This window comes from Protomyctophum bolini (assembly GCF_963924005.1).
Source record: "Protomyctophum bolini genome assembly, chromosome: 6".
Lineage (NCBI taxonomy): Eukaryota > Metazoa > Chordata > Actinopteri > Myctophiformes > Myctophidae > Protomyctophum > Protomyctophum bolini.
The window spans coordinates 21702548-21728359 of NC_137867.1; the positions used below are offsets into that span (position 1 = coordinate 21702548).

General features: G+C 43.0%; 2 protein-coding genes across 7 annotated transcripts in view; one reads left to right on the forward strand and one right to left on the reverse strand.

Annotated features, from left to right (window-relative positions):
- The window catches only part of frmd3 (FERM domain containing 3), a 61389-nt gene extending 41065 nt beyond the window's left edge, over positions 1-20324 (reverse strand). The window contains exons 1-4 of the mRNA XM_080765941.1: positions 19989-20324; positions 18535-18766; positions 2407-2511; positions 1216-1258 (exon numbers count right to left, since the gene is read on the reverse strand). Of these exons, the coding sequence (XP_080622067.1) occupies positions 1216-1258; positions 2407-2511; positions 18535-18639 (253 nt within the window). The 5' untranslated portion in view covers positions 18640-18766; positions 19989-20324. The remainder of the gene's footprint in view (positions 1-1215; positions 1259-2406; positions 2512-18534; positions 18767-19988) is intronic.
- On the forward strand, positions 19652-24060 carry LOC308317121 (putative gluconokinase). 6 transcript variants are annotated; one of them, XM_080765933.1, is made up of 5 exons: positions 19652-19799; positions 20354-20384; positions 20782-20903; positions 22187-22225; positions 23060-24060. In XM_080765933.1, exons 1-5 carry the CDS (start codon positions 19762-19764, stop codon positions 23397-23399), a joined length of 570 nt encoding a protein of 189 aa, XP_080622059.1. In that variant the 5' UTR covers positions 19652-19761; the 3' UTR covers positions 23400-24060. The 6 variants fall into 6 exon arrangements, with proteins under 6 accessions (XP_080622059.1, XP_080622061.1, XP_080622060.1 ...); XM_080765935.1 differs by having other exon boundaries at positions 23109-24060; XM_080765934.1 differs by having other exon boundaries at positions 20782-20868; positions 22182-22225.
- The last annotated feature ends 1752 nt before the right edge of the window (positions 24061-25812 follow it).

Genomic DNA, 25812 nt, shown 5'->3' on the forward strand with positions numbered 1-25812 from the left:
CTGCCATGCATAGTCCCGAGTCCGCAGCTGCAGGAAGTCGTCCCTGACCGAGGGCCCCACCATCAGGGAGACCGCCCTGACCGAGGGCCCCACCATCAGGGAGACGTCCCTGACCGAGGGCCCCACCATCAGGGAGACGTCCCTGACCGAGGGCCCCACCATCAGGGAGACGTCCCTGACCGAGGGCCCCACCATCAGGGAGACCGCCCTGACCGAGGGCCCCACCATCAGGGAGACGTCCCTGACCGAGGGCCCCACCATCAGGGAGACGTCCCTGACCGAGGGCCCCACCATCAGGGAGACGTCCCGGGCCCCACCATCAGGGAGACGTCCCTGACCGAGGGCCCCACCATCAGGGAGACGTCCCTGACCGAGGGCCCCACCATCAGGGAGACGTCCCGGGCCCCACCATCAGGGAGACGTCCCTGACCGAGGGCCCCACCATCAGGGAGACGTCCCTGACCGCGGACTCAACCATCCGGAGATGTTCTGGGATGAAAGGGGCGAAACATCAAGGAAGGATGGCTCCCAGCTGATGACCGACAGCTGGTACTCACAACGCTCAGACCATCCTGCCACCGAGGATTACCAGCAAGAGGAGGAACTTGCAACACCTGCAAGTAGCTCTAGCAGATTCTGCTTGTAGCAAAGCATCTTCAATGTTTACTTCACCTTAACATACAACACCTAGATACTTGTTGTGTTATTCCCATATAGTGGGCATACTGTACATATACCTTATTTGCATTTGATTTGTTTAACTTTGAAATGAATCAGGTCAATCTAGGTTATAACTCTAGTTTGTACTTTGTAGTCCCTTGGCTTCAATGCATTTCCGTTCACAAACGGTAACAATTACCACCATCATTTACCAAAATGATCAAATGCTATCCCTGATTATTCCAACAAATGAATGATTCACCTAAAGAATCAATTTTCAGAGTTTTCCCAATGGGTGTTTTGTAAGCAGATGGCTCTAATACCATCGCATGTCTTCCATTACTCTCTAACCTTGGCTGTGTATGTACAGTAACAGTTCCCCTGGTGTTGTCTGTTTGTTCAGGCCACACAGGCCATGCCAAAACCTTCAGCTACTGCATGGACACACAATATACAGAAGCAAGTGCGCGAGCGTGCGCGCACGCGCACACACACACACACACACACACACACACACACACACACACACACACACGGAGCAGAAGGGGCACTTACACTTCATCTGCCTCACCACAGGCTTATTGGGCTCCAGCCAGTGCTAGAATGAGAGAGAGAGAGAGGGAGAGAGAGAGAGAGAGAAAGAGAAAGGCACAGACAGACAGACAGACAGACAGAGGAAGGAGGGGTCAGAAATTACACAGTAGATGTCCTGACGTAAGGTTGTTCATTTCTTGAAGCGGAGCACTTAGGGAGGAACATGCTCTATTTTCAACATGCTCATAACTCTCTCTATCAGATTAATGTGCATCAAGCACAGTTAAAGGCATGGCAAGTGTTGCATTAACCTTGGAAGCCAGGCTTGCACAGAATGGATCAGGCAGTATGGGCCATTCCATAGATTTTTCAAGTGCACACGTTGTAAGCTTGTAGTCTGGGTATTTTCAAATAGCAGATACATGTAGCGTTAAAGTGGTCTAACTTGTTTTTTTGGATGCTATATTTTATATTTTAGCTGGGGACGCCCTGGAACCCCCTCACAGATCCCTGGGTGTGAGGTGTGCACACCTACTACTCAGTGAAACAAACATGGCGAAAATGTAGGAAACAAAAAGTAAGTAAAGGGACCCATAAAAAAAAAATCGTGACCCAGAGCGAGATTGGAGGGCCTGGCCACGTGAGACTAGTATTTTACGAATTTATATAGGTTGCGAGTACTTAAAGATCACATGAGAATATGATACGATATATCAATAATGAATTATGACATGTGTTATACATTATGCATTTCCTGTGACTGTGTTATTTGCTAAGTAGTTACCTCAGAACACAGTTCAATATTTTGCACATTGTGTATATTAAAGACGTTTCATAAATTGTTTGGATTATTCTGAGCTTGCAGGTTTTTCCTTCTCTAGTCATTGTGATTGTAGTGAGGTGTACGCCTTAAGGACAACAACTCAAGAAAAGTGTGTAGGCTATTGTGTGTGTGTGTGTGTGTGTGTGTGTGTGTCTATGTTCTTAAATATTAAAAGATAAAGTGGTTTTAATAATTCACAGCCTTTGTTGCTGTGTGATTTTCCCGCCACAGAAAAAAATACACGTAACCATGGCGATAAACAACCAGAAGACTGTTGCTATGGAAACACCAACCTCAAAATGGAAGTGGGAGAGAGTTTAGTTGTGACACTTCATTTGTGTGTGTGACTGTGTGTGTGCGTGTGTGCGCGCGTGCGTGCATGCCCTTACCCTCTGTTTATCAGGGTCAACATATCTAATGCCAAAGTAGTCTTTCTCCAGGAGGTTGTAGTGGTTACACACATGGTCCAATAGGAACTGGCCTTTAGTGTCTCTCTGTGAAGGAGAAGAGCACAGGATGTAATTCAGTAGTACTGTACATACTCACAGGTGTTCTGGGGTCAACTGTGTTCATGAGAAGAAACGACTTGACCACCTGCGTTCCCCCAGGCCCCAGGGGTCTATACTTTTCCCCCCTCTCTACACCAAATCTCTTCGCAGGAAATAACTCATCTAAGCGTATATTGTAAGCTTAGAGATTTCCTATTTTTGGTGAATGGTCGCGACATGGATGCTAGTGTTCTGCTGCAGAGTGTAGCCACACTCTTCTACATGCAGATTCTGGACCTTCACACGGCCGTAGAAAGGAGATGAGGTCAATCTACACTACATAAACACACCAAAGAGGGAGCGAGAGTGAGGAAGATCAATAAGCACTTTGCATTTATTACCTTCTCCTCAGTCAATATCCACTTATCACACGGAGCCACGAGCACATAAGCATTCTCAACACTTACTGTATATTGTCATGTACGTACATACACAAACTTCACCAATCACCAATGATTACCAATGTTTTGAGTCTTATTTTGAATAAGACTACAAAATCTGTGTGCCGTGACTTGAAAAACTGAGTTTTTCATGTGTTTTTCATGTGTGATGGGGCTGACGTGTGTGATGGGGCTGATGTGTGTCTGTGCAGCCTGCTGATGGGGCTGACGTGTGTCTGTGCAGCCTGCTGATGGGGCTGACGTGTGTCTGCGCAGCCTGCTGATGGGGCTGACGTGTCTGCGCAGCCTGCTGATGGGGCTGACGTGTGTCTGCGCAGCCTGCTGATGGGGCTGACGTGTGTCTGCGCAGCCTGCTGATGGGGCTGACGTGTGTCTGCGCAGCCTGCTGATGGGGCTGACGTGTGTCTGCTCAGCCTGCTGATGGGGCTGACGTGTGTCTGCTCAGCCTGCTGATGGGGCTGACGTGTGTCTGCTCAGCCTGCTGATGGGGCGGAATCTGTGCTGGGCTGATTGATTCCTGCTGTAAATTGGCTGTTTGACCTTTGCTTTTATCACTCTGTGATTTATTTAAGTAGCAGATCCTGCCCTGGCCTTGACCCCCTCAGACACCTACACCGCACACGCACGCATGTGTGTGCGTGTGTGTGTGTGTGTGTGTGTGTGTGTGTGTGCATACGTTCACATAAAGCACACAGCTATAGCTGACCTTTTGTCTGCAGTTTATCGTTATGGGTTATGTGGAATGATGGCAATCAGTAGTGAACACTAGAGAGCTATACACTCTAAAATCACACTCAACACACTGAGGATTTTAATGTGTAGTATGAATCTGCCCCCTGTTGGTTAAAAATAAGACCACATCACACCTCCTTTTTCCCTTTTACTGTACGATCAAATAAAATGGTTGCTATGGTTTAATTCTGGATAAGTACTATGCAGAATTTACAAAGTTAAGCAGAAACTAGAACTGCACTCTGTCGAGTGCATACTTGCTTGTTGCACACTAGTAGGCCATAAATGGCCAACTAGTGCGCAAGCAGAGCGCGCAAGTATTTTCGACCGCTGTAAACTGTGGAATCTCAGTATCTCTGTAAAGGAACGTTTGAAATGTCTAATTATTAGGTGTAACTATTTGCTACCTATCTACTTTATGCATGTAAACACCTAGTATTATTAAGTGTGGTTCAAGTTTCTATCTATATAAGAAATACACTTTTATCAATTTAGAAATATTCTAGACACCTTTTTAGTTTGTTTTTTTTTTAAGTTGAAAAAAAGGTATATAAACTGAATTAAAATATGTTATACAGTATAAATATTTTATTATTTATTGTAAATTGTCAATTGTTTTAAATGTATTTCATCTTGGACTATAGTGATATTAATACTAAATCATGATCAGAGTAATATGTGTCTCTAACTTCAATTTCTGTAATAATACTTTCACATTTGTTAAAATATACATGATCTAAAATACTTCCGTAATCTGTAGTTGGATTTGTATTTAATTGTTTAAAGCCTAATCTTGACATGAAGATCTTTATACTTCTATCTTTTTAAGTATAATGGTCTTCATTGAAATCTCCTATTATCATAATTGCAGAAGTCGGAGATGATAGATACTTTACCATGTTCTTTTCGAAAGGTCTGTTTTAGGTGATCTGTACATAAGAATGATATATAGATCTTTATCTTTTACATGTATGCATATGTGTTCTACTCTTTCTAATATCCTGATTTCATTTTGAATTATTTCAATGGAAATATCTTCTTTTATAGCAAACATAACTCCCCCACCTATATCATATTCTCTGTCATTCCTGATTGTATTGTAATTCGTGTTCATTGTTTTTAATTTAAAAGTAATGTTGTTATTTTTCTTTAAGTGTGTTTCAGTAAAAGCTATTAGATCCAACATTTCGAGTTATATCTTCTAAATGTGTTAGATAACCTCTCACGTTCAAGAAATCCAAATATTTAATGAATTATTTAATGGTAATTGAATTATCTTCTGTATATTTGGATTTTTTAGAGGTGATTGTCGTAATCGTATAATTTATCTCTCTACATTTTTATCCACTTTGATCTTTTTTGGATTAAAGTCAAGTATATATCGATCTCTTATCCTTTTCACTCTACTGAATGCTACATAGGCTTGTCCCGGGTTAAAATGTGAGGCCTTCATAGATACGACAATTTCTTGTATAGTTAAACCTTGAACCTTATGAATAGTTAATCCCCAAGCTAATGTCAACGGGAATTGAAACCTATTTGTTGATCCTGTTCTTCTGCCTCCATGGAAAATGATAGCTTCATGTCTGTAGATTGGAACTGCTTCTGGGTAATTTTTATAGTTACTATTAGACTTTGCATTAAGACCAACATCTTTGTCTTGGAAACACCATGTACTCTGGTCCCAGCAAATCAGGCACAATTTGCTATTTTATTTTACTGATTATGTATACAGTATACGTATGACTAGCTCTAAATGATGACGTAAGACATACATATATACATATACTATATAGAGTATGTAGTTGTAAGTTGATTAGCGGTATACTGTGGTTACTTTGCGCCAATAACCGTGACAGCCAACCCGCCATTTGATGCGTATGCAAGAAAAACAGCAAATCTGTGCCTGGTTTGCTGGGACCAGATTACACAAATGACCATATTTCTTACGTCATCATTGAGAGCTAGTCATACATATACAAACACGTACTCTGGTTCCAGCAGATCAGGCACAATTTGCTATTTTATTTTTTACTGATTATGTATATAGTATACGTATGACTAGCTCTAAATGATGACGTAAGACATACGTATACATATACATATACTATATAGAGTATGTAGTTGTAAGTTGATTAGCGGTATACTGTGGTTACTTTGCGCCAAAACCGTGACAGCCAACCCGCCATTTGATGCGTATGCAAGAAAAACAGCAAATCTGTGCCTGGTTTGCTGGGACCAGATTACACAAATGACCATAATTATTTCTTACGTCATCATTGAGAGCTAGTCATACATATACACACCACGTACTCTGGTCCCAGCAGATCAGGCACAATTTGCTATTTTATTTTTACTGATGTATATGTATATAGTATACGTATGACTAGCTCTAAATGATGACGTAAGACATATGGTCATTTATGTAATCTGGTCCCAGCAATCCAGGCACAGATTTGCTGTTTCTTTTGCATACACATCAAATGGCGGGTTGGCTGTCACGGTGAAAGAGACCGGGCGAAATTATTACTTGCGCGCTCTGCTTGCGCAAGTAACAAGTAATGACAATGAGACAATCTGAGAGGGAGAGACATTGTGTGTTTGTGCATATGTAGTCTGTCTGTCTGTCTGTCTGTCTGTCTGTCTGTCTGTCTGTCTGTCTGTCTGTCTGTCTGTGTGTAGTTGTGTACACGTACACGCGCATTCATGTGTGCATCACAGAGAGACAGAGAGCTAGAGAGAGAGAGAGAGAGAGAGAGAGTGAGAGGGTCCATGTCCAACAAGAGGTGAAGACATAACTTATACACCAGAGAGCTATGTATTAAAAATTAACCTGGTCATTCCGTTTCTACACAATTTCACCTAATGGTGGCAAAGTACTCTTCTCTCTGTCTCTAAATACTGTATGATGACACATGCTCTCGCTCATGCTCTCTTTCTCACACACACACACACACACACACACACACACACACACACACACACACACACACACACACAGCAGCACCTATTGTAGCCTAATTGCTATAATATGCACAAGTGTGCCATACACTTGTGCGTGTGTGTTTGTGAGCGTGCGTGCGTGCAATATTAAAAACAACTGTCTACAGTCTACACTGTCAGCGACTGGCTTTAAACACAGTGACTACAGCTCTCTCTAGTCTACGTCATGACTGTCGTAGTCATGACGATGTATCAAAGTGCATGTGATCCTTACATTTCACGCACTAGGACCCAGGGTCCCGTGACACAATTAACGGCCCCTTGTTGTTTCATTAATATGCATGCCAGCTCAATTATGACTTCTCCTTATCTGCGATAACGCCTTTCATTTTCATGACACGGCATCCCTAATCGGCCATGGTGAAACGGAGCGAGATGAGAAAGCATTTCATGCTTTGAAGCCCTCTGATGAGACAAACTGAAACACAATCCTACCTAATCCTATCTGGGGGGGGGGGGTAAAATACTGTAGCATGAGGGATGGGGCTCTTAGAAGAATAGAAGCCCTATAGTCTCCGCTATAGTCAGCAGTTTCAAAGCATAGGTGGTTGTTGTAGACAAAATGCTTTGCTAAACCCTGGCTTTCCCTGTGTAGATAGATGAGTCCATTTGTTAGGGAGCTAGACAGTTTTATTTTATTTTATATTACTCCTATACAGTAGATTTTGTCCAAATATCACACCAATAGGTAGCCTACACATTATCTCTATAGTCCTGTGATCATTACAGATCTGTCTGATCTTTCATATTCAATCCTGGTTGCCTTCCAAAGTTTGCAAGAGTGGCGTGCTTTGAACAATATGCCTCAGATCATGAACACAGCATCCGATTGCTGTGAAACATTGCTACTGCTAGCCAAATAAACCTTGGCACAGACGTGTGCTCCGACTCGAGGAGCACATTCTTCTAGTATGGTTTTATTTGCGCAATCTGTCAGCAACGTCCCATGGACAGTTTGGAAAAAAGATTGTCTGAGGGTATTGAACAAACCTCTATAATCCCTTTCTGAGTGAATACAAATGCAACCAGATGGCAATTAATTAATGGAGTGATAGCATAGCACACACTTTGTCCACTATGTCTGTCACCAGAAAAATCTATGTCAGATCTGTAATCAAATCACTACAGAGTATGTAGTTGTAATTTGATTAGCAGTATACTGTGGTTACTTGGTTCCAAAAAGTGACAGCCGTTTTTTTCAACCGTTTTTATGTGTATGCAAATCTGTGCCTGGTTTGCTTTGACCAGATACCACATTACGTCATCGTTGAGAGCTGGGACCAGAGTACATGGTGTGTATATGTATGACTAGCTCTCAGTGATGACGTAATGTGGTATCTGGTCCCAGCAAACCAGGCACAGATTTGCATACACATAAAAACGGTTGAAAAAGACGGCTGTCACTTTGAAGAGACCAAGCGAAATTATTACTTGCGCTCTCTGCTTGCGCAAGTAATAATTCAGAACCCAGAGCAGAGCCACATATAAAACACTTTCTTCTACAGCGCAGCCATAGTTCATGTATTACGACATGGAAGGCAGGAGGCTACATCTTGTTATCTCTCCCCGGACCCCCCATTCATTCGCTAATAGTTAATTCATACTCCCGCTAATCAGTCTGTTTCTCATTCGCTTCAAGCTAATTCACACACTCCCACAGTACATCAGGCGGTCCATTTAAGCAGTCACTGTTCTGCGTTCACTAGTCTACATGCAGCCGAGACAGTAGACAGTAGTCGGCGTTCAAATTCCCTCCACCTCCCCGGGCCTTTATGTATTTGGCCACGGACCACAATCTTTTTTAAGATTTTCAAAATATAGCAGATCTATCATGTCTACAGTATCTATACCCTGTCACCATTCCACTTCCAATAGATTGGGTATGATTTTGTTTGTTGAGTGTGAACTAGACTACAGAGTAAATTAACAATGGCTGTGACCGCTTGAGCACATCGGACAAATTTTCTAGTTGATTGAATTGATACATTTTTAATTAAAACCACTGGTAAAGCACTGCTCAAAGCATCTCTGAGAGATCCACTCATGACCTTGCTTCAATGGACAAGGAGACTGGTGAATTACCCTGTCATGTCAAGTGTATGTTTGTGCACACATACTGTACTACAGTACACATACTACACATGCAAACACAGATACACAGCATGAACACAGTGGAATGCACAGGAGAACACAGACAAACAAAGCATGGGCGCGCACACATGCGCACGCACAGTCACATACAGTACACCCTCCTTTCACATGTGTTCATGCATGAACACACAATGCAATAAGCTTAAAGGTATGGTCATAAACTATCAGGATATATGGTGCTGAACCAATTTCTTTTCAAAATGCATGCTCATCACTCTTTCATTCATCACTCAGCCTGGTGTGTACGTGGCAGATCACTAATCAGTGGTTCTCAAAGTGGGGTCCGGGGACCCCAGGGGTCCTTGAGGCGGTTCCAGGGGGACCCCAGTATAAAAGAGTGAGTTAATATAGCATCAAATCCAGTGTAACAACTTCAAATGGGCTACTGTATATACATCAGCAATTTGAAAATAGCCAACCTACAAGCTCCGAACACGTTGCGATCATGTGACACGTGAGTTTGAAGTCTGTGAGAGTGAAAGAGTGGACACAGAAGTCAGATGTGATGAGCTCAATGGGAAGCTAAAAGTGCAGCTAAAAGTGCAAAAGTAAGGAACATTCAGGAGGAGAGAGAGAGAGAGAGAGAGAGACATGTCAGTGTTAATTTATCCACTTCAGTGCAAATATAGTATACAAAATTAACAAGGATTTTAATGTGCAAGTGGTGGAATTTGTGGTGTGTGTGTTTGTGTGTGTGTGTGTGTGTGTGTGTGAGAGAGAGAGAGAGAGAGAGAGAGATGTATGCAGTGTGCGCATACACATGCAGTCAGTGGTGGTATTTGAGGTTGTGTGAGTGTCACACTTTGCCTAGTGTATAGTGTTAGGCCGGAAGGGTTGCAAAATAGCCAAAAAGCAGGAAAAATACTGAATAATACTCAAAATAGCAAGTCTGAGTCCCAAGTGTTTTATTCACCTTTTGAGTGTCCACATGAAATGTTGTTACAAGAAATACACAAAATAAGTATATACACTCACTGGCCTGGTTGGCTCTAAAGGTATGTTCTCCTGCCTGGGCAGTCCAATAACACAGGAAACTCATTGTAGTCTGATAAATACAGTCAGTGGCAGGGTGAACTGCCACAGTGAGTGTGCATGCATGCACTTTGCATACATACAATTGTGTTTATGTGGATATAGGTTGAGGCGACAGAGATGTGTGTGTGTGTGTGTGTGTGTGTGTGTGTGTGTGTGTGTGTGTGTGTGTCTTTCTGTCAGGGGAGTGGCTGTGTGTCGTTAATGATGTCCATTCATATTTGCTACAGCCAGTTTCTGGAGAAAATGGAATTAATGTGGCCGCAAAAGCCTTGAAACTACATGGCAACGTCGCTGCTAATATACGTCACGCCCAGCTGTCAACACATTGCGTCCCTGAGATTCCTCGTTGACGTAAGCTCAGCTGGTGGTGACTCGACTCGTACTAACCACAAACATTAAATATCAATAAAATAAAAATAAACTTAATTAACATTCAGTTTCTGTTGTGCGACGGGCAGATGCAGCCGGAAAATGTAGTCTCTGGGTTGGTTGACTCTTTCTAACGCTTAAATCAACTCTTTGGGTATATTTGTACATTTCCACCTTCAGTCGATGCTTCATATCCATATGAGTGAAAAGGCCGGGGTGATCGGTTTATTTTTCAAACACAGTTCTTATATGAGGTGATCTAAAATCCCCCTATGGAGATTACAATGCAAATAAAAAGTACACGGACCTGGGGACTGACGCCCTCTACTGACAGTGACGTCAGGACTACGGCGCTCTATTCTATTTACTTTCCTCTGTTCATCCTGTCTTACCTCTCTTCTACCCACATTTAAAACCACCCCTTTTTCTTTCATTCACCTTTCCTCTCTCTTCCCACTTCTTCAGAATGCATTCCTTCTTCGTTTCTCTTGCTGATGTTCTTTGTCACTTTGCCTGTTATAACTCCCTTCACCTTCTATGAACCGCTCCTTCTTTCTGCTTGCTCTGTCTGTCTGTCTGTCTGTCTGTCTGTCTCCTCTCAGCTCAAGGCAGAAGTCAGACGGAGAATTAAATCTCCTCAGTCATCATCGGAGGAACATCAAAGAGGCGCCGGCGAGCAGCACAAGAATAGAAAAGTACTTCTATTTATAACCAGCTATGAAGAATGCCTATAAGCTCAAATAATAGCAAGTCCACTAGTGTCACGAACACATGCACGCGCAGCCGCGCACACGCACACACGCACACTCACACACTCACTCCCTTGCATGGGGGGAGTTGCACCACTCAGTTCACACGGGTGTGATTTTTATTCAACTTTCAGCATGATCACAGGTTTTAAAAGACAGGTGCCATTAAAAACACTGAATTATTTTGCAGATCACAAATATAAAACTTCAAATCTAAAATGCAATAGCCTATCTAAAAATCCAAATGGTGTAAAACTCAAATCTAAAATCCACTATAATTTGTTGCATACATTTTGCTGTGTTAAGAATAACATCCACGTGCATCCATCAGGGAACGGAACACATGAGGAATATATTGATAAAGGTCACCTTTACACCAGGATAGGAAACGTGATCAGGATGTAAATTACATTGTAATGGTTGGTTGAAGTTATCACAGTATCACACACTGCTTCTTTCTTTCATATGTAGTTGGATGTTGCGAATTAATGTCAGTAACTATACAGGGCTCTGACTCAGCTGGTTGGTTTCAATCTTTCATGCGGGATAGACAGGTTTAAAAGGCTGCCATATGCACACGACACCCACTCACATGCACAGAAGGTTTGGGCATCGGTGACAGCTGACCAATGTTCCCCTCGCAAAGGACAGTGATCTTCCTTAATTATACATGATGTGTCACCGAGATGAAGGGAGAGAGAGAGAGATAGAGAGAGGACATGCATTATAATCCCGATTTATACTCCTTTTTATGACGCTGTTGTGTGCCAAAAATAGTGGTAAAAGTTCAGGTGAGCTTGTAGATCAAGCATTGCCAGGAATGGCATCCACATTTTTTGGAACTTAGATTGTGTATTCTGTCCGTCATGACAAATTTGTTCCAGCTTAGCAATGGAGAGCATCTCGTTGAACCATCTCTTGAAACATGGAGAAGTTGGAGACTTCCAGTTTATCATCCCGTGTCTCATCAGAGCAACCAAATATTACTAAACAGCAATCTGGCTGAATATCCTTTCCCAGTTGTCTGGACTCTGGAGAACCAATTGAATATATTTCCCCAGAAATTGGTTATTACTGGACACTGGCAGAAATGATGTGACAGAGAACCCCACCTATCCACATCTTTCACACATAAGCGAGACTGCTGGGTAAATGTTACTAAGTTTAGATTTAGAGTGATGCAATCTGTGCAATACTTTAAATTGAATCAATCTACTGTATATCTAGAATTGACAGAGCAGATATAAATACTAGACAGGCCACATGTGCAGACTCTTAAATGATAGTGGATTTTAGATTGTGATTTAGATTATTGGATTTTTAGATCGGCAATTACATTTTAGATTTGAAGTTTTATATTGTAATCAGCAAAATAATTCAGTGTTTAAACCTGTGAACATGCTGAAAGTTGAATAAACATAAACACTAAACTAGATGCTATTTCCGGCGAGTGACAGTGTCGGACGTGTATAAATTAAGCATTACTGAAATGGAAAGATTGAAGGCGCGTTCAAGTCTGAAGAGCTCAATTAGGCCGGTAATCCAGCCTGACGGCGTGTCGCAGGTTCGAGTCCTGAGCCCGTCTGCCTTTGCCGCATGTCTTGCCCCCGTCTCTCTCCCCCTTTCCTGTCAAATCACTGTACCCTATCAATAAAGGCATAAAAAAGCCAAAAGAAATATCTTAAAAAAAAGAAGAGCTCAATTGTAAGCAAAAAGTGGAGAAGGAACACTCAGAGGGCAAATAGATGATATGCAATGAGAGAGGAAAAGAAATGAGAAGAGAAGAATGGTATGAATAGAGGGGTGAATCAGTGGCAAAGGGCGAGAAGGGGAATACATGTGGAAAGAGAGTTGAAAGGAAGGCACAGTAGAAGAGAAGGTTGGAGAGAGGTCAGGACATATTGATTGGAACATGTCTCGTCCAGCAGCAGTGAGGTTACATTCTGATTGAACATAAGCAGCTGATTGGACACATGCACACTCCCCGACTCTACACAAATGCAGAAGCCAAAAATACAATCACTAGCGAGCATTACACTCCTTCCACACACCTGTTTCGACATTGAACACATGTCTCTGTGCTTCTAAATTCAAGTTCAATTCAGTGAACCGACACTACCTTGGCCGATCTGCGGTGCAAGAGTAAACAACATGGGAATACAAATACACTGTGCTGAAGGCTGTAATTGCACCTGGCACGCACGCACGCGCGCGCGCACACACACACACACGCGCACACACACACAGTCACACAGTCACACAGTCACACACACACACACACACACACGCGCACACACACACAGTCACACAGTCACACAGTCACACACACACACACAGGGCTCCATTTTCGTTCAGGTTTTGGGGACTATTTGGGGATTTAGCAGTGGGGAAGGGGTGTTCCTCCACTGAAGTTGGTATTTTGGTTACCTGTCTAAATCCCTAAAACACCTCCGTTACCCGTTACATTATGCAAAGGTGTGGTTTGGGCGTTACAATAATTCAACCAATCACCGTGCCACATGCCATTGCCTTTAAGAGATCCCTTATCTGTTGCCCGTTATGCCTAGTGAGGCCATTGCTTCATAGCCTTACGGTCTATAGCCCATGGAAGAGTGATGTGTTGCTGCCTTGAAGTCTCACTTGTGCAAGTTGTGCTGCACCCCCCCGAAAATGGAGCCCAAAGTCTGTCAGCCTGACATGAATTATTGCAACCAATTTCACACACTACCGTCATCTTCTTCATAAGGGATAATGGGAAAAACCAACCAGATTCAACAAGAATGCAGGACCCTGGTCTAAAATATCAAGACTTTGTACTCTTTGATTCCTGACTCATTAACACTCTATGGGCCAGGGTACACTGGGGATGGAATTGGCTCCGCAACGGTACGCTGCCACTATAATAAATGGAACCCGGCTGCGGTGCACAGGTTGTGCGTATAAGCTCCGCACGTGAATCTTTATTTTGTGTGCTCTATTTTTCCATGCGTTCGCATGGGTTAGGCAGCCCTTCGCCTCGCCTCCAGAAGTAAAAAACAGTAATGCTGCGTTCACACGGGCAGGTGCAAAAGATGCAGAGATGCAAAGCTACAGTGTATTTGTAGTTGTAGCTTTTGCAGCAGCTACAAATGTCGGATGCATCTTTGCATCTTCCATGTTGCTGGCTTAATCCATTGACAATTAATGATAGACTGTATCTTTGCATCTGCCCGTGTGAACGCACCACGGCACCATAAATACGGAACTCCCCGCATGTCGGACGAATCGTCGTGCAGCCACCTAGGTGCATGGATGTGAACTGTTCGACCCCGGGCTCCTCCAGAGTGTCCAAGTGTCCTTGAGCAAGACTCTGAATCCCTAATTGCTCCTGATGTGTCCCGATTACCACAACCTCAAAGAAACTATGATAAAAAGGTAAATAATGAGCCTAGCATCTGTCTAAACAACATGCCATCAAAATGGCAAAAAACGAATTAAGACAATATAAGAACAAGTGACCATATCTGCATTTTAAACAAAGTCGAAAAAAGATGACAAGAAGGGACACAAGAAGGGACAGAAGAGAGAAGTGCTAGCGGATGAGGTGGAGTCGTCACTCAGACACCAGGCAAGCTGTCACGCTCTTATTCAGCTGACTGCTGGTACAACATAAAAGTGAATCAAAGAATAAAATCTAAAGTTCTTTAAATAAATAGAAAGAACACAGATTTAGCTAGCTTGAGCTCCCGAGGCAGGTCGTTCCAGAGCTGATAAGCCCCGACAGCAATGCCACGGCCACCCTTTATCTTCACCCTCCACTCAGGAACCAGCCGATTCCTGCCTGAGCACCTCAGGCTGCACACATGCAGGCTTGTAACAGAGCGCATCTAACAATGAGACCTGTTCTTGCTCTAAGAGGGAAGATAATGGCCAATTATATTACATTATATTCTTCTAGTTATGAATCCACTTCCACTTTATAGAAAATCACACCCGTGTGTGAACCGAGTGGTGCAACTCCCCCCCCCCCCTCTCTCTCTCTCTCATTAGCAGGCAACAGTGCAGCACTGTCTCTCTCTCTCTCTCTCTCTGTTTCTGGCAAACAGCACCCCTACTGGTACTCATTATACTGGTGCTCATTAATGAACACAGAGGGGTGGGCGAACATATAGGTGATGCGGACATTGCTGTTCCTTGGAGAGGTTGAACCACTCAAAAACACTGCATGTGCCATTATTTCAAAATGTTACCCACATGGTAGTTAAGAGACAGTTTTACAGGCTTAATTTTAGTCCATTCAGTGCCAAACACCATTTAAGAAGAAGTTGTGAATAAAAGGTTAATGTTTTAGGCCTATTAAGTAACATTTTGGCAAACTTTAAGATAATATCAAACACTTCCTTCAAGCGAACATCCCACACAACAATTATTTCTATGATTACATGTTCTCTGTTGCAGCCTCCTTCTTGGCTTCTTACCTATACATGATTCATGATGGAGGCAATGAAAGAGAGCACACACAAGGAGAGTGAAGCAATGAGATGAAACATAGACATAAACAAGACTAGCAAAGAGACAGAGGAGGGGAAAGAGAGAGAGAGCAGGAGAAAGGGTAGCCTAAAAGGATGGAAAGAGAAGTTTTGGAGCAGTAGCTGTGTAGTGTAAAGGCGGCACAGGATGTCATGAAATATGTAGGAGGAGCAGAAAAGCACCAGAACACAAAGCCATTAAAGAAAGAACTGGAGAACTCAGCCAGCTGGAAACACAAATGGCCATTTCATGCCCACAAATACATACCATTACATAGACACGCCAACACCTGCGAGGAAATGTGCTGTACAGAACAGACACAGAACACAATCTCTCTTGAACTTGCACATCTTGCAGTGAAAATGTCACATTTAATGTTCTTGGCTGGGGTCTCAAATATACAGACCCACACATGGGTGCATACTTTAGCTGCTAGCTGCTGAGCACTAAAACATGTATCTCCTTGCACTTATACATACTGTATACAGTGCACTTAATGGTATGCTATAAATGATTGATTTAGTAGATGTAGGGGAACAGGGAGGCAGTTAGTCTGACATGATGCTGTGTGACTGAGTATGTCTGGTTGTCTCGAGTGACAAAACAGGACCGGAGCCTGGTAAACTTGTTGAGAACCACTCAAGGTGAAGTGGCATTTAATCAGGTACATTTTGCAGAGGATGGCCAGTGCCTGCTTGACCTGAGTCTGCATCTTCAACCTAGTTAAGGGCCATCCACAAATACAAAGATGAAATACATTTAATAAATCCTTCTAACTCACCACATCGACAGTGGTGAGCAATATCATTGGTATCACTTTCACAGATGAACAATAGAAACACTGACAGCCTATCAAAGTCCATCCAAACTTACAGGGCATCACATTCAATACATCAGTCACGTTGAACATGTGTAGAGATTAGAGAACATCGTTCATCAGTGTGGATGGTCACATCGTTACTTTCATAATACTGTAGCGTAGCCATATACTTGGATAGAACTTTACAGGTCAGTGTTCAGAAAAATCTAATAAATTCACAGGATAGAATTAAGGAAGTGGTACATATCAGGGAAGAGGAGTACTTCAGGAAAAAGAGAATGTACCGTACATTGCTGATGAGGGGTATAGCCTACTGCTGACGTGTTGGGAGAATATAATATTCCTCCAGTCATATTGTGACTACACATTCCTAATACCTTACTGTATTAGTATACTGTCTGTGGGCTTGTAATAATCCTGAGCCACAGTTTAGGAGCCTTTAAGCATGTCATGTCATCAAAGACTTTAAAAAAATGTCACCATCCCCTCTTGAATTTGAGAATTGTTCTCCTTTTTCACTGACAATTGGCCTTACTGCCGTTTACCTTTTCCCAGATCTATAAGCTCTCAGCATGGCACTATCCTCCTTTTCCCAGATCTATAAGCTCTCAGCATGGCACTATCCTCCTTTTCCCAGATCTATAAGCTCTCAGCATGGTCGAAACGTTGTTTAAACATTTTTTCCTGCTAGTAGCTGAGTTACAGTGTGCAAACTTCCCCGACATTGAAGAGGAAGGATGGATGCGGTGAAGGATCAACATATGGAATGGTCAGCTCCATATATGGACTTATGGAGAATGGAGATCTAAGGGTTTGAGGTCAGATGTAGAGTTGCTGGCCAATATTGATGACATCATGGATTTCCATACATTAGGGATTTCCATCCCTGATTATGTCACGTGATGTCACCATATATGGTCATGCCTGGGGTGACCAACCAACCAAACAACACACTAACGGGAAATGCACGATTCCATAGTTAACTGTGACCTTCGGTCGCAACAATCCTCTGTGTTCTGAGAGTGTATGGAACAAAAGGACCACGTATGGCACGTAACTCTAAGTTCCATTTGTACACTCACCAGAGTTTAAAGAACCCTTTACAGTGTACCCCACGCCACCTCCCTGCTGCTGGTTCACCATAGAGACTCACACTAAGATTGGGAGTGCAAACCCAGCCTTTTATTTTAACTGACCCATCCCTTTCATCTTGTTCAAATATTGGCCAGAGCACTGCTGTCTGGAGTTTAAAAGTGATGGCTATCATGCATGTAATATGATAGTGGATGAGTTTGGTTGGGTGGAGTTAAGAACCAGGACTACATCAACAGTCATCACAAACATCCACAGGGAGGCTTTGCATCTCTCTCTCTGTCGCACGCACGCACGGCCGGCCGCTCGCTCGCTCGCACGCACAGTCACATACAGTACACCCTCCTTTCACATGTGTTCATGCATGAACACACAATGCAATAAGGTATGGTCATAAATTATCAGGATATATGGTGCTGAACCAATTTATTTTCACACATACACACATGCGCACACAAGCGCGCGCACACACACACACACACACACACACAAACACAGCCTGACATAAATGACTTAAGTTAAATCAATATAATCAAGTCAATATCTATAGTCATCTTCCGCATTGTTACCATAATCACCACCACACCCATAGAGCTACGTCATTTCCCAATATTAATTTAAACTTCATTCTAACTTCTCTGATTGACTCACTAAAAACAAAATATAGATAAATGCACGTTCATACATAAAATATGAATATGAAAAAGTGGGTTATTTTGATTCATGCGAGCATTGTTAAACTATATTTTACTATTTTGAAAGAAAAACATTGATGATATAGCCTAAAGCCTATATTGTTTTTAATTGTCACATTTTGGTTAGTTGCACATGGCCTGCGTGGGCCTCAGCAATCGAAGGGAATACATCACAGTGGCATGTGGGAACTGGTGGACAGTCAGACATCAACACCATGCAGGTTCCAGATAGCCTGCCTAACGAAGAACAATATATGTGACATTTGTGACCACATTGTTACGACGTTCCATAAAAACAATTATGCTGCTGTGCTGTGCCTCATGAATAAGCACAATACAATGAGCTAAAAGAGCACGGCGGCGGTCGGCGCATTGCGAGAGGCTGAAGGGAGCATGCGGGGTGGTCTTCTTACCTGGATGCTGCAGGAGATCTCAGAGTCGTCCAGTAACCGCACCGTGCAGAGGATCTCCTGGTCCAGGGAGCGAATGCTGGGACTACGAAACCGGAGCATTTTCATTCTTCTGTCTGTTCGATATACCACCAGGTCTTCTTCATATCCACACACACACACTCATACACGCGCGCACGCCTCGATCAGCCCCGGTCCGGGAGGCAGACTTCTGGCTCGCGACGCAGTCTGGATTCTGGAATGAAGGAATGGATGGATGGATGGATGGATGGATCTTATTCTTATGGATGTGAAAATGGGATGGACCGGTCACGGTGGTCGGTGGTCGGATGATTGGGGGCTGAGGGTCTGGATGCTTGTGTTTGCATCCGTCTCTCCCACACTGACATGGGGACCAGGCAGGGCTTTTCCCTCACTGGTGCTGCCCCCCCCCCCCCTCACACAAACAAGCACACACACACACACGAGCTCTCTCTTGTTCAGTTACCTATTACTCTGTGATATCAAATTGCCTTGCAGTTGCTTGCAGCCTATTATAACTGCATTGAACAAAAGTCAACCCTACAGGGTCTAAAAGTAAACGAATCTATTGAATAAATAATAATTCCCATGTGGCTGCTATAATGCATAGGTCTGCCGTATTGTTGCTTAAAATATTGTATAACTTTGCAGCAGCCAAATGAATAGCATATCGAACTTTTATAGGACTATGAGGAGAGAACCTTAATTGGAGGGTGTTGTTGTTCAAGAAAGCTGAATAGCCTGTGGCCGGTACAAGGCTACATTTGTATTTTGCATTTCCAGTCCTAGTAATCCCTTATCCTAGGAAATGTAAAGTCTGGGTAGAACTAGACTAGTATAGGCTACTTTACGCGTTGTAAATTCATTATCAATAAGTACTTACTGACACTGTAAGCTAACCAGTGCAACACTAATGTAACTGGAGTTTAAAAACGAAGTAAGAAAGCACGGAAGAACAGCAAGAAAGAACAGCTGTAGTCAATGAGTGAAATAGAGAACGCTATGCTCATGGATGGGTGTACTGGCCCTTTTAGCACGCACTGTGCTGAATGTGCGCCGCTAGTGAGCGCAATACACTTTGGTTCGTGCGTCATGACGTACGTAGCCAAACAACCGGCGGCGCTGCTATTCTTGATGCAGCAAAGGTAGATTTTTCGGCGTGAAGAAGTTCATACGATATGCCGGGGGCCGAAACTTAACCAGGGCAACATGATCTACATCGTCATGGGAGTTTCAGGCTGCGGAAAGTAAGTGCAGCAAAGCGGCGCAACAGTATAGCCTTGATGATGCCCCGCTAATTGTATCAGGTCGTACGACGGTGCCGATCGCCGAAAATAGCCGATCTATAAGCTCACAACGCGACGAACGCGTTAGGGGTGCAACAAGTTGTGAGCTTGTGCATCGGCTATTTTCGTTGAGCGACAGCCAGGCCTTACCGTAGGGTGGCGGGGGGCCGGGGGCATCCATATTCACTGAATGTCCCAGGAGCGGTGAGCCACGCACCTGTCCCATTATTGTGCTCTTCTGGTCACACTGACATAGGCCTAACAACATACCACAGTATCCTGGAGAGAGCCACGGTTAGAGAGGGCTAGTTATCTGAGCACTGATTATTTTCTCACTCAGGGAGCAGTTTTAGGTGTCTTGCTTAAGGGACAATTTAGACTTTATTTATACCTTCCGTTTCCCAGGCAGATGGCCTAGTAAGCTATGTCTGCCCAACAGTGCCCATACTGTACTCTATAACACAAGGTTTATTATAAGCTTATATCTGTCCGTCTCTGTTCTTCCTTATTGACAGAACCACACTAGGGAACTTCCTCTCAGAAAAGGTAAGACTCCCCCCCTTCCTTTCACAAATACACACATCTATGCTTTCAAATTCAAACAGACCCTTTTCATAGCAGACATTTTGATTGGGTAAACGGTACACATCTGCACTCTGGAGGTAATAACAGTAATTGTGCTCGGTTTTATTTAGGTGTCAACTGCTGTGTGCCAGCAATGAGCATGGGCAATCCCCTGTACAGTTAGAGTTCCCGTTAATGTCTGCTGTTAAAAGGGTCTATTCTCAGCTATCTCTCAGGTCTGACGGAATCACTTCTGTGTGTGTGTGTGTGTGTGTGTGTGTGTGTGTGTGTGTGTGTGTGTGTGTGTGTGTGTGTGTGTGTGTGTGTGTGTGTGTGTGTGTGTGTGTGTGCGCGCGTGCGTGTATGATACACTCCTTAGCTAGGCTGGCCCATGCATGAAGGGGATGACTACCATCCAGAAGAGAACATTAAGAAGATGGCTCGTGGTGAACCTCTGACTGACCAGGTCAGCACTGAGTTAATGTGTGTCTCCTTGTCTAGGTGAATTTTTAACTAAGTTTTCAATCAAGCACACCTTACTTACTTGCAGCAGGTGATCAGTGCCCATCTGGGAACCAGAAGGTTCCTGGTTAGATCCCCAATATCCTGGAGCAACATTCTAGCTGGGCAAACAAGACACTAGACCCCTAACTGCATGCTCCCGATGAGCAGTGTGTGGTTGCCTCTGCCATTGGTGTGTAAATGGGTGAATCTCACATGCATGTGTTTTGGCTAAAGACACTATGGGTGGATAGTAGCCACAACTTTGAAGTGTGTATTGTTTCCACCAGCCACACTATTGTATGAAGTACTGACTTCTACACAGTAATTTCCAAAGCAACCACAGCCAAAATGTGCCACTGTCATTTTTTAATGCTTTGGAGAATTACTCTTGGGCCTGCTCCTGCCTCCTGGCATCTTTTAAGACCATCTCATGGATGCCAGTTTACTTATTTACTCATGGATGTCGGTTTCTGAATTAATTAAGATTCAAAGCAAAGTTGTGTTGGATTAGGTACAGTGCATCTACTATGGGAGCAATGCTACTACTGCAGGTTTTATGCCAGAGTTGGTAGGTAGCAGTTGGCATCGCAAAACAGGATGTTTTTGCTTTTACTGAAGCACTATTTGAAGTAACAGATTCACGTTCAGTATTCTTTTATAGCAAACGTCTGGTTGTTGTGTAATCAAAAGGAACTATTGTTCCATCTAATGCTTGGTTTGATTCTTGACCAGATGGTTCCCTGTGCTAACCGCATTAACCCTAGCATCTCTGTTCTGGGGATGTCAAAACAGACGAACATTCTGCAAAATAACAGATCTACAGGCTCACAGCACGTTGCAATGTGTTGTGAGCTTGTTGATCGGCAATTTTTGACAAAGATTTGGCATAGATTGAGGGGAAAAAAAGGAGGACCAAGTAGTAACCCTGGGGGACCCAAGTCAATATAGCATATAGGGTTTAAGTGGTTAAGACATTTACACACAAGAACTATTGACAGAAGAATGACATGTAAATATGAACCTTTGGATTATTCTTTCTCCTTTTTTTCAAATATTTATCATTAAACCTGTGTTGTTAATGTGTACAGTATGGGAATAATATACTGTATTACATCGTACATTTTGTATTTAGTTTTTCAGACAAACATATTACACATAGTGAATGTATGTGGGATTGTTTAGCAATTTTTTATATATAAGCTCACCACTTTATAGTATATTATAAATTGAAACATAGACATCACAACAGAAATATTTAATTATTCATCCCCCCAGGACAGATTGCCATGGCTTCTCATTCTTCATGATGTCATTATGAGGTGAGAGTACACGTCATTTACTCAAGCCTTTTATATCCTTATGTAGCATGCACACCCAGCCCTGTAGAAAACACAAACCCATATATCCTGCACACTTATGCACAGAAGTTGGGATATGCAACCATGAAAAAAAAGCTAAAACGGTATGCAGTGGAAACCAACAAGCATACAAGAGTGTTTCGGTGAGCAGAGATGGATAGTGAGAAACAGAAGAGAAGGCAAATGACGAGTTAAAGTGTGACGGCTGTTCTTTAAGTGCGTGTGACTACATCAAAAGAGCTCTTCAACTTGCCAGTCGTATTCTTCTTTCTTCTCAGTAATCAGCGCTCCCTTTGCCCCTGTTAGTCACACTAGCCTCCCTCGTCCCCCACTTCCCTGCACTCTTCCAGCCCTGCCTTCATCTCTCTCCGCTGCAATCATCATCCAACTCAAGACGCTGCTTCTGAGCTCTCGCTCAGGAACAGTACTTAGATGTGATTTCCGAAGTTGTTCAGCGTGATCACATCCGAGTCGAGTTATTGCTAATTCATTCTCATCCGAGCTGCATGTATTGTGTATACTGTATGTAGGGCTGCAACTATTGATTATTTTCTTAGCAATTAGCTAAGTTACTTTTTCGATTAATCAAATGATCAAGAAGCATGTACTCTTTTTAAATTTAATCAATGAATGGATTTAAAAATCGAAAAATTTGAACCATAAGCCCTATTTTATACTATAGATAATGCTATTTTCAGTATACTGTATATTTTTTTTAAATAATTGAATAAGTCAATTAGTTGGATTAACTTTTGCATCCCTACATGTATGTGCTTGTGTACTTCCCTCCATCAGTGTAAGGTCTGCTAGGTGTGATGCCATTGTGGTGTGTTCTGCCCTGAAGCAACTCTACAGACAGATCCTGCTCTACGGGACCCGGGCTCTCTCCCCTTCCTGTCCAGACTGCGCCGTGCCTGGCGTCTTCTTCCTCTTCCTGTACGGTGATTATGATCTCATCCACCAGAGGCTGGTGGACCGGAGGGGACATTTCATGGGAGCAGATCTGCTGCGGTCGCAGTTCGCCGTTCTGGAGCCGCCGACAGGGGAGGAGAACGCACTGGCGCTGGACATCAGGAGGACCATCCCCGACATCGTCACGGAGATAGAGGAACACCTCCTCAGCTTCAAGTCGTAATAATGGAAACCGACAGCCACTAGCATGACGTCGCTGTCTCGTGGAAACCTCTCCAAAACTGTAGTGATTCATTTAATTTAGACTCAAGTCTCAAGCTCTTGTTGAATATTTATAAAAATACCTAGAGACCACTGTCATCTTCACTTTTAAAAGAATTCTGAAATTGCAAAAATGGCAGATCTACAAGCTTGCAGCTCAGGTTGTAGATCAGCCATTTTTGTATGAAGTAGGGCATCCGTTTATGAAAAAAGAGGGGGAAATTAGTCTACTTGCCAGCCCATAGAGCCCCATTGTGAACCCGGACATGTTGAGTACTCAACATGCCTGGGTTCACAATGTGGCAAGTGGACTAAATGGAGATACAAGGTTTTTGCCCGACAGTGACGATAATCAATTGGATCACACCTGTGATGTTATTCACTATGACACATCATATATTGCAGGTATTCTAATACTGGTGTTATACAAGTATTAGAAGATGTGAAATGATTAGGTATCTGTTTGGAATTCTAGCTGGGTTTTAGGAAGCTGGAGTTAAACGCTTTCAAGATTTCTTCTTAAAAGACAATGGTCAGATATTTTAATCATGTAAATCACAATTATCTATATATATTTTTTACATCATGCAAATCAACTTTTGTCAAAATAAATAATTTCTCTGTCAAAATCCTTGTGTAATTACAGATGTTTGCTATTTTTGAGTGATGTCACTTCAGTTTATTTACCATCCAGTTATCTGTTAACAGAATAATAATAAAGCGTTGGATTACCTAGCTGGATCACAGGTATAGAATTTTCTGGGTTTACCCAGATGCAAAACTAGAAAGTGTGCCCTTCTGGGCACAGGTCTCCACCAGGAGGATAGGAGTGTGTGTGATGTTTGGCAAAATGTTTAGGAGTGATATAAACGTGTGTGTGTGTGTGAGAGACGTGGCTTGACCTGTTGTAGCGCCACCATGAGGCTGATTTGAAAACTGTCAAGTGGCATTTCTTCCTCAGCCTAATGGGAATATGCATGCAGTTTCACCGCAATCGGACGCTGCGTTGAGTAGTTGTGGCGATTTGTACAAAGCGGGCTACTCCTGAAAAGTTTAGAAACCAATCGTAGCCAATGAGGGTGGATTATGAGAAATCAAACAAACCCGTCTTGATCACATGACTATGGAGACAGAGCATGTGTACCGATTTGCGTGAAATTTGGATAAAATCTGATGGAGTAATATTAGAAAATGTGTTTACATATGTCGGCCTCCTGGTGGCGCTATAAAGAGCAGATGTGAAAAATTCCAGGCAAAGGTTTTTCCTTGGCCTCTAGGGAGTTGGCATACAAAGTTATCCACAGAGTGCAGTTAGAGGTAAAACACTTTTTGGACAGTTATAGCGCCACCATGAGGCAGAGTTGAAAATGTTCACGTGGCATTTCTTCCTGGTGGCGCTATAACGGGCCATTCTGGAAATTTTGGGGCAGAGGTTCATCGTTGGCATCCAGGGAGTGTGTGCAAAATTTGGCATCGACCGGGTTAACGGTACCGGAGATTAGCTGTTCACAGACGGACGGACGGAGTGAAAAACATACTCTCTCCCCATGCCTTCGGCCTGGTGGAGACAATAACAGGGGTTGTGAACTTGATTTGATTTATAAAGGCATATGACCATTGGTCGCTGAAAGCAACCGTGTTATACAATGAAGTAGGCTACTAATATAAGTTGCTTAACCAATGAACTCTAGCATTGCTGTGAGATTGTAGATCATCTATGTTAGGTAAAGGAATTTGGTGTAAGTTAGGGAGAAAAAGGATGGGACCAAGTATAGACCAGTGCCCATGGGATACCCTAATGAGTGCACGCATACAACACACACACACATCACTGTTGTCCATGATCCCGCCACACACGTGCATGCACACAACACAACTGAGCATGGCAGAGCAATTTATTTTATGGTGTGTGAGTCATCTTCAAACCCCACCAGGATATTTCAGGAGCCTCTAATCCAAACAAAACCCTTTGGCTCCTCTCATATCTCACACATACAGGCACATGGGGGGCGCATACACATATATTCAGTGATCCAAAATGCCCTTAAGTCTGTCAATGACAAACATGCTTTAAGGCGCTTTGGTAGGTGACACATGGAGACACATGTCATGTCTAACGCACAAACACACCACCTCAATAGCATACTGTACAAGTGTACAGTATGCATACGTGTGCACTCGCGTGCACACACAATGCCTAAAGATGAAAAATCCCTATTGTCGATGCATTACATCAGCACGCAACTACTATGTACACAGACACACATTAAATGTCTGGTAATTCTGTAGGTTTGTGAGAGTCATGACAAGCACAGGAATGTTCTCACAAATATGACAATACTGTAACTTCATATAGGGAAAAGATGAGGGCTATC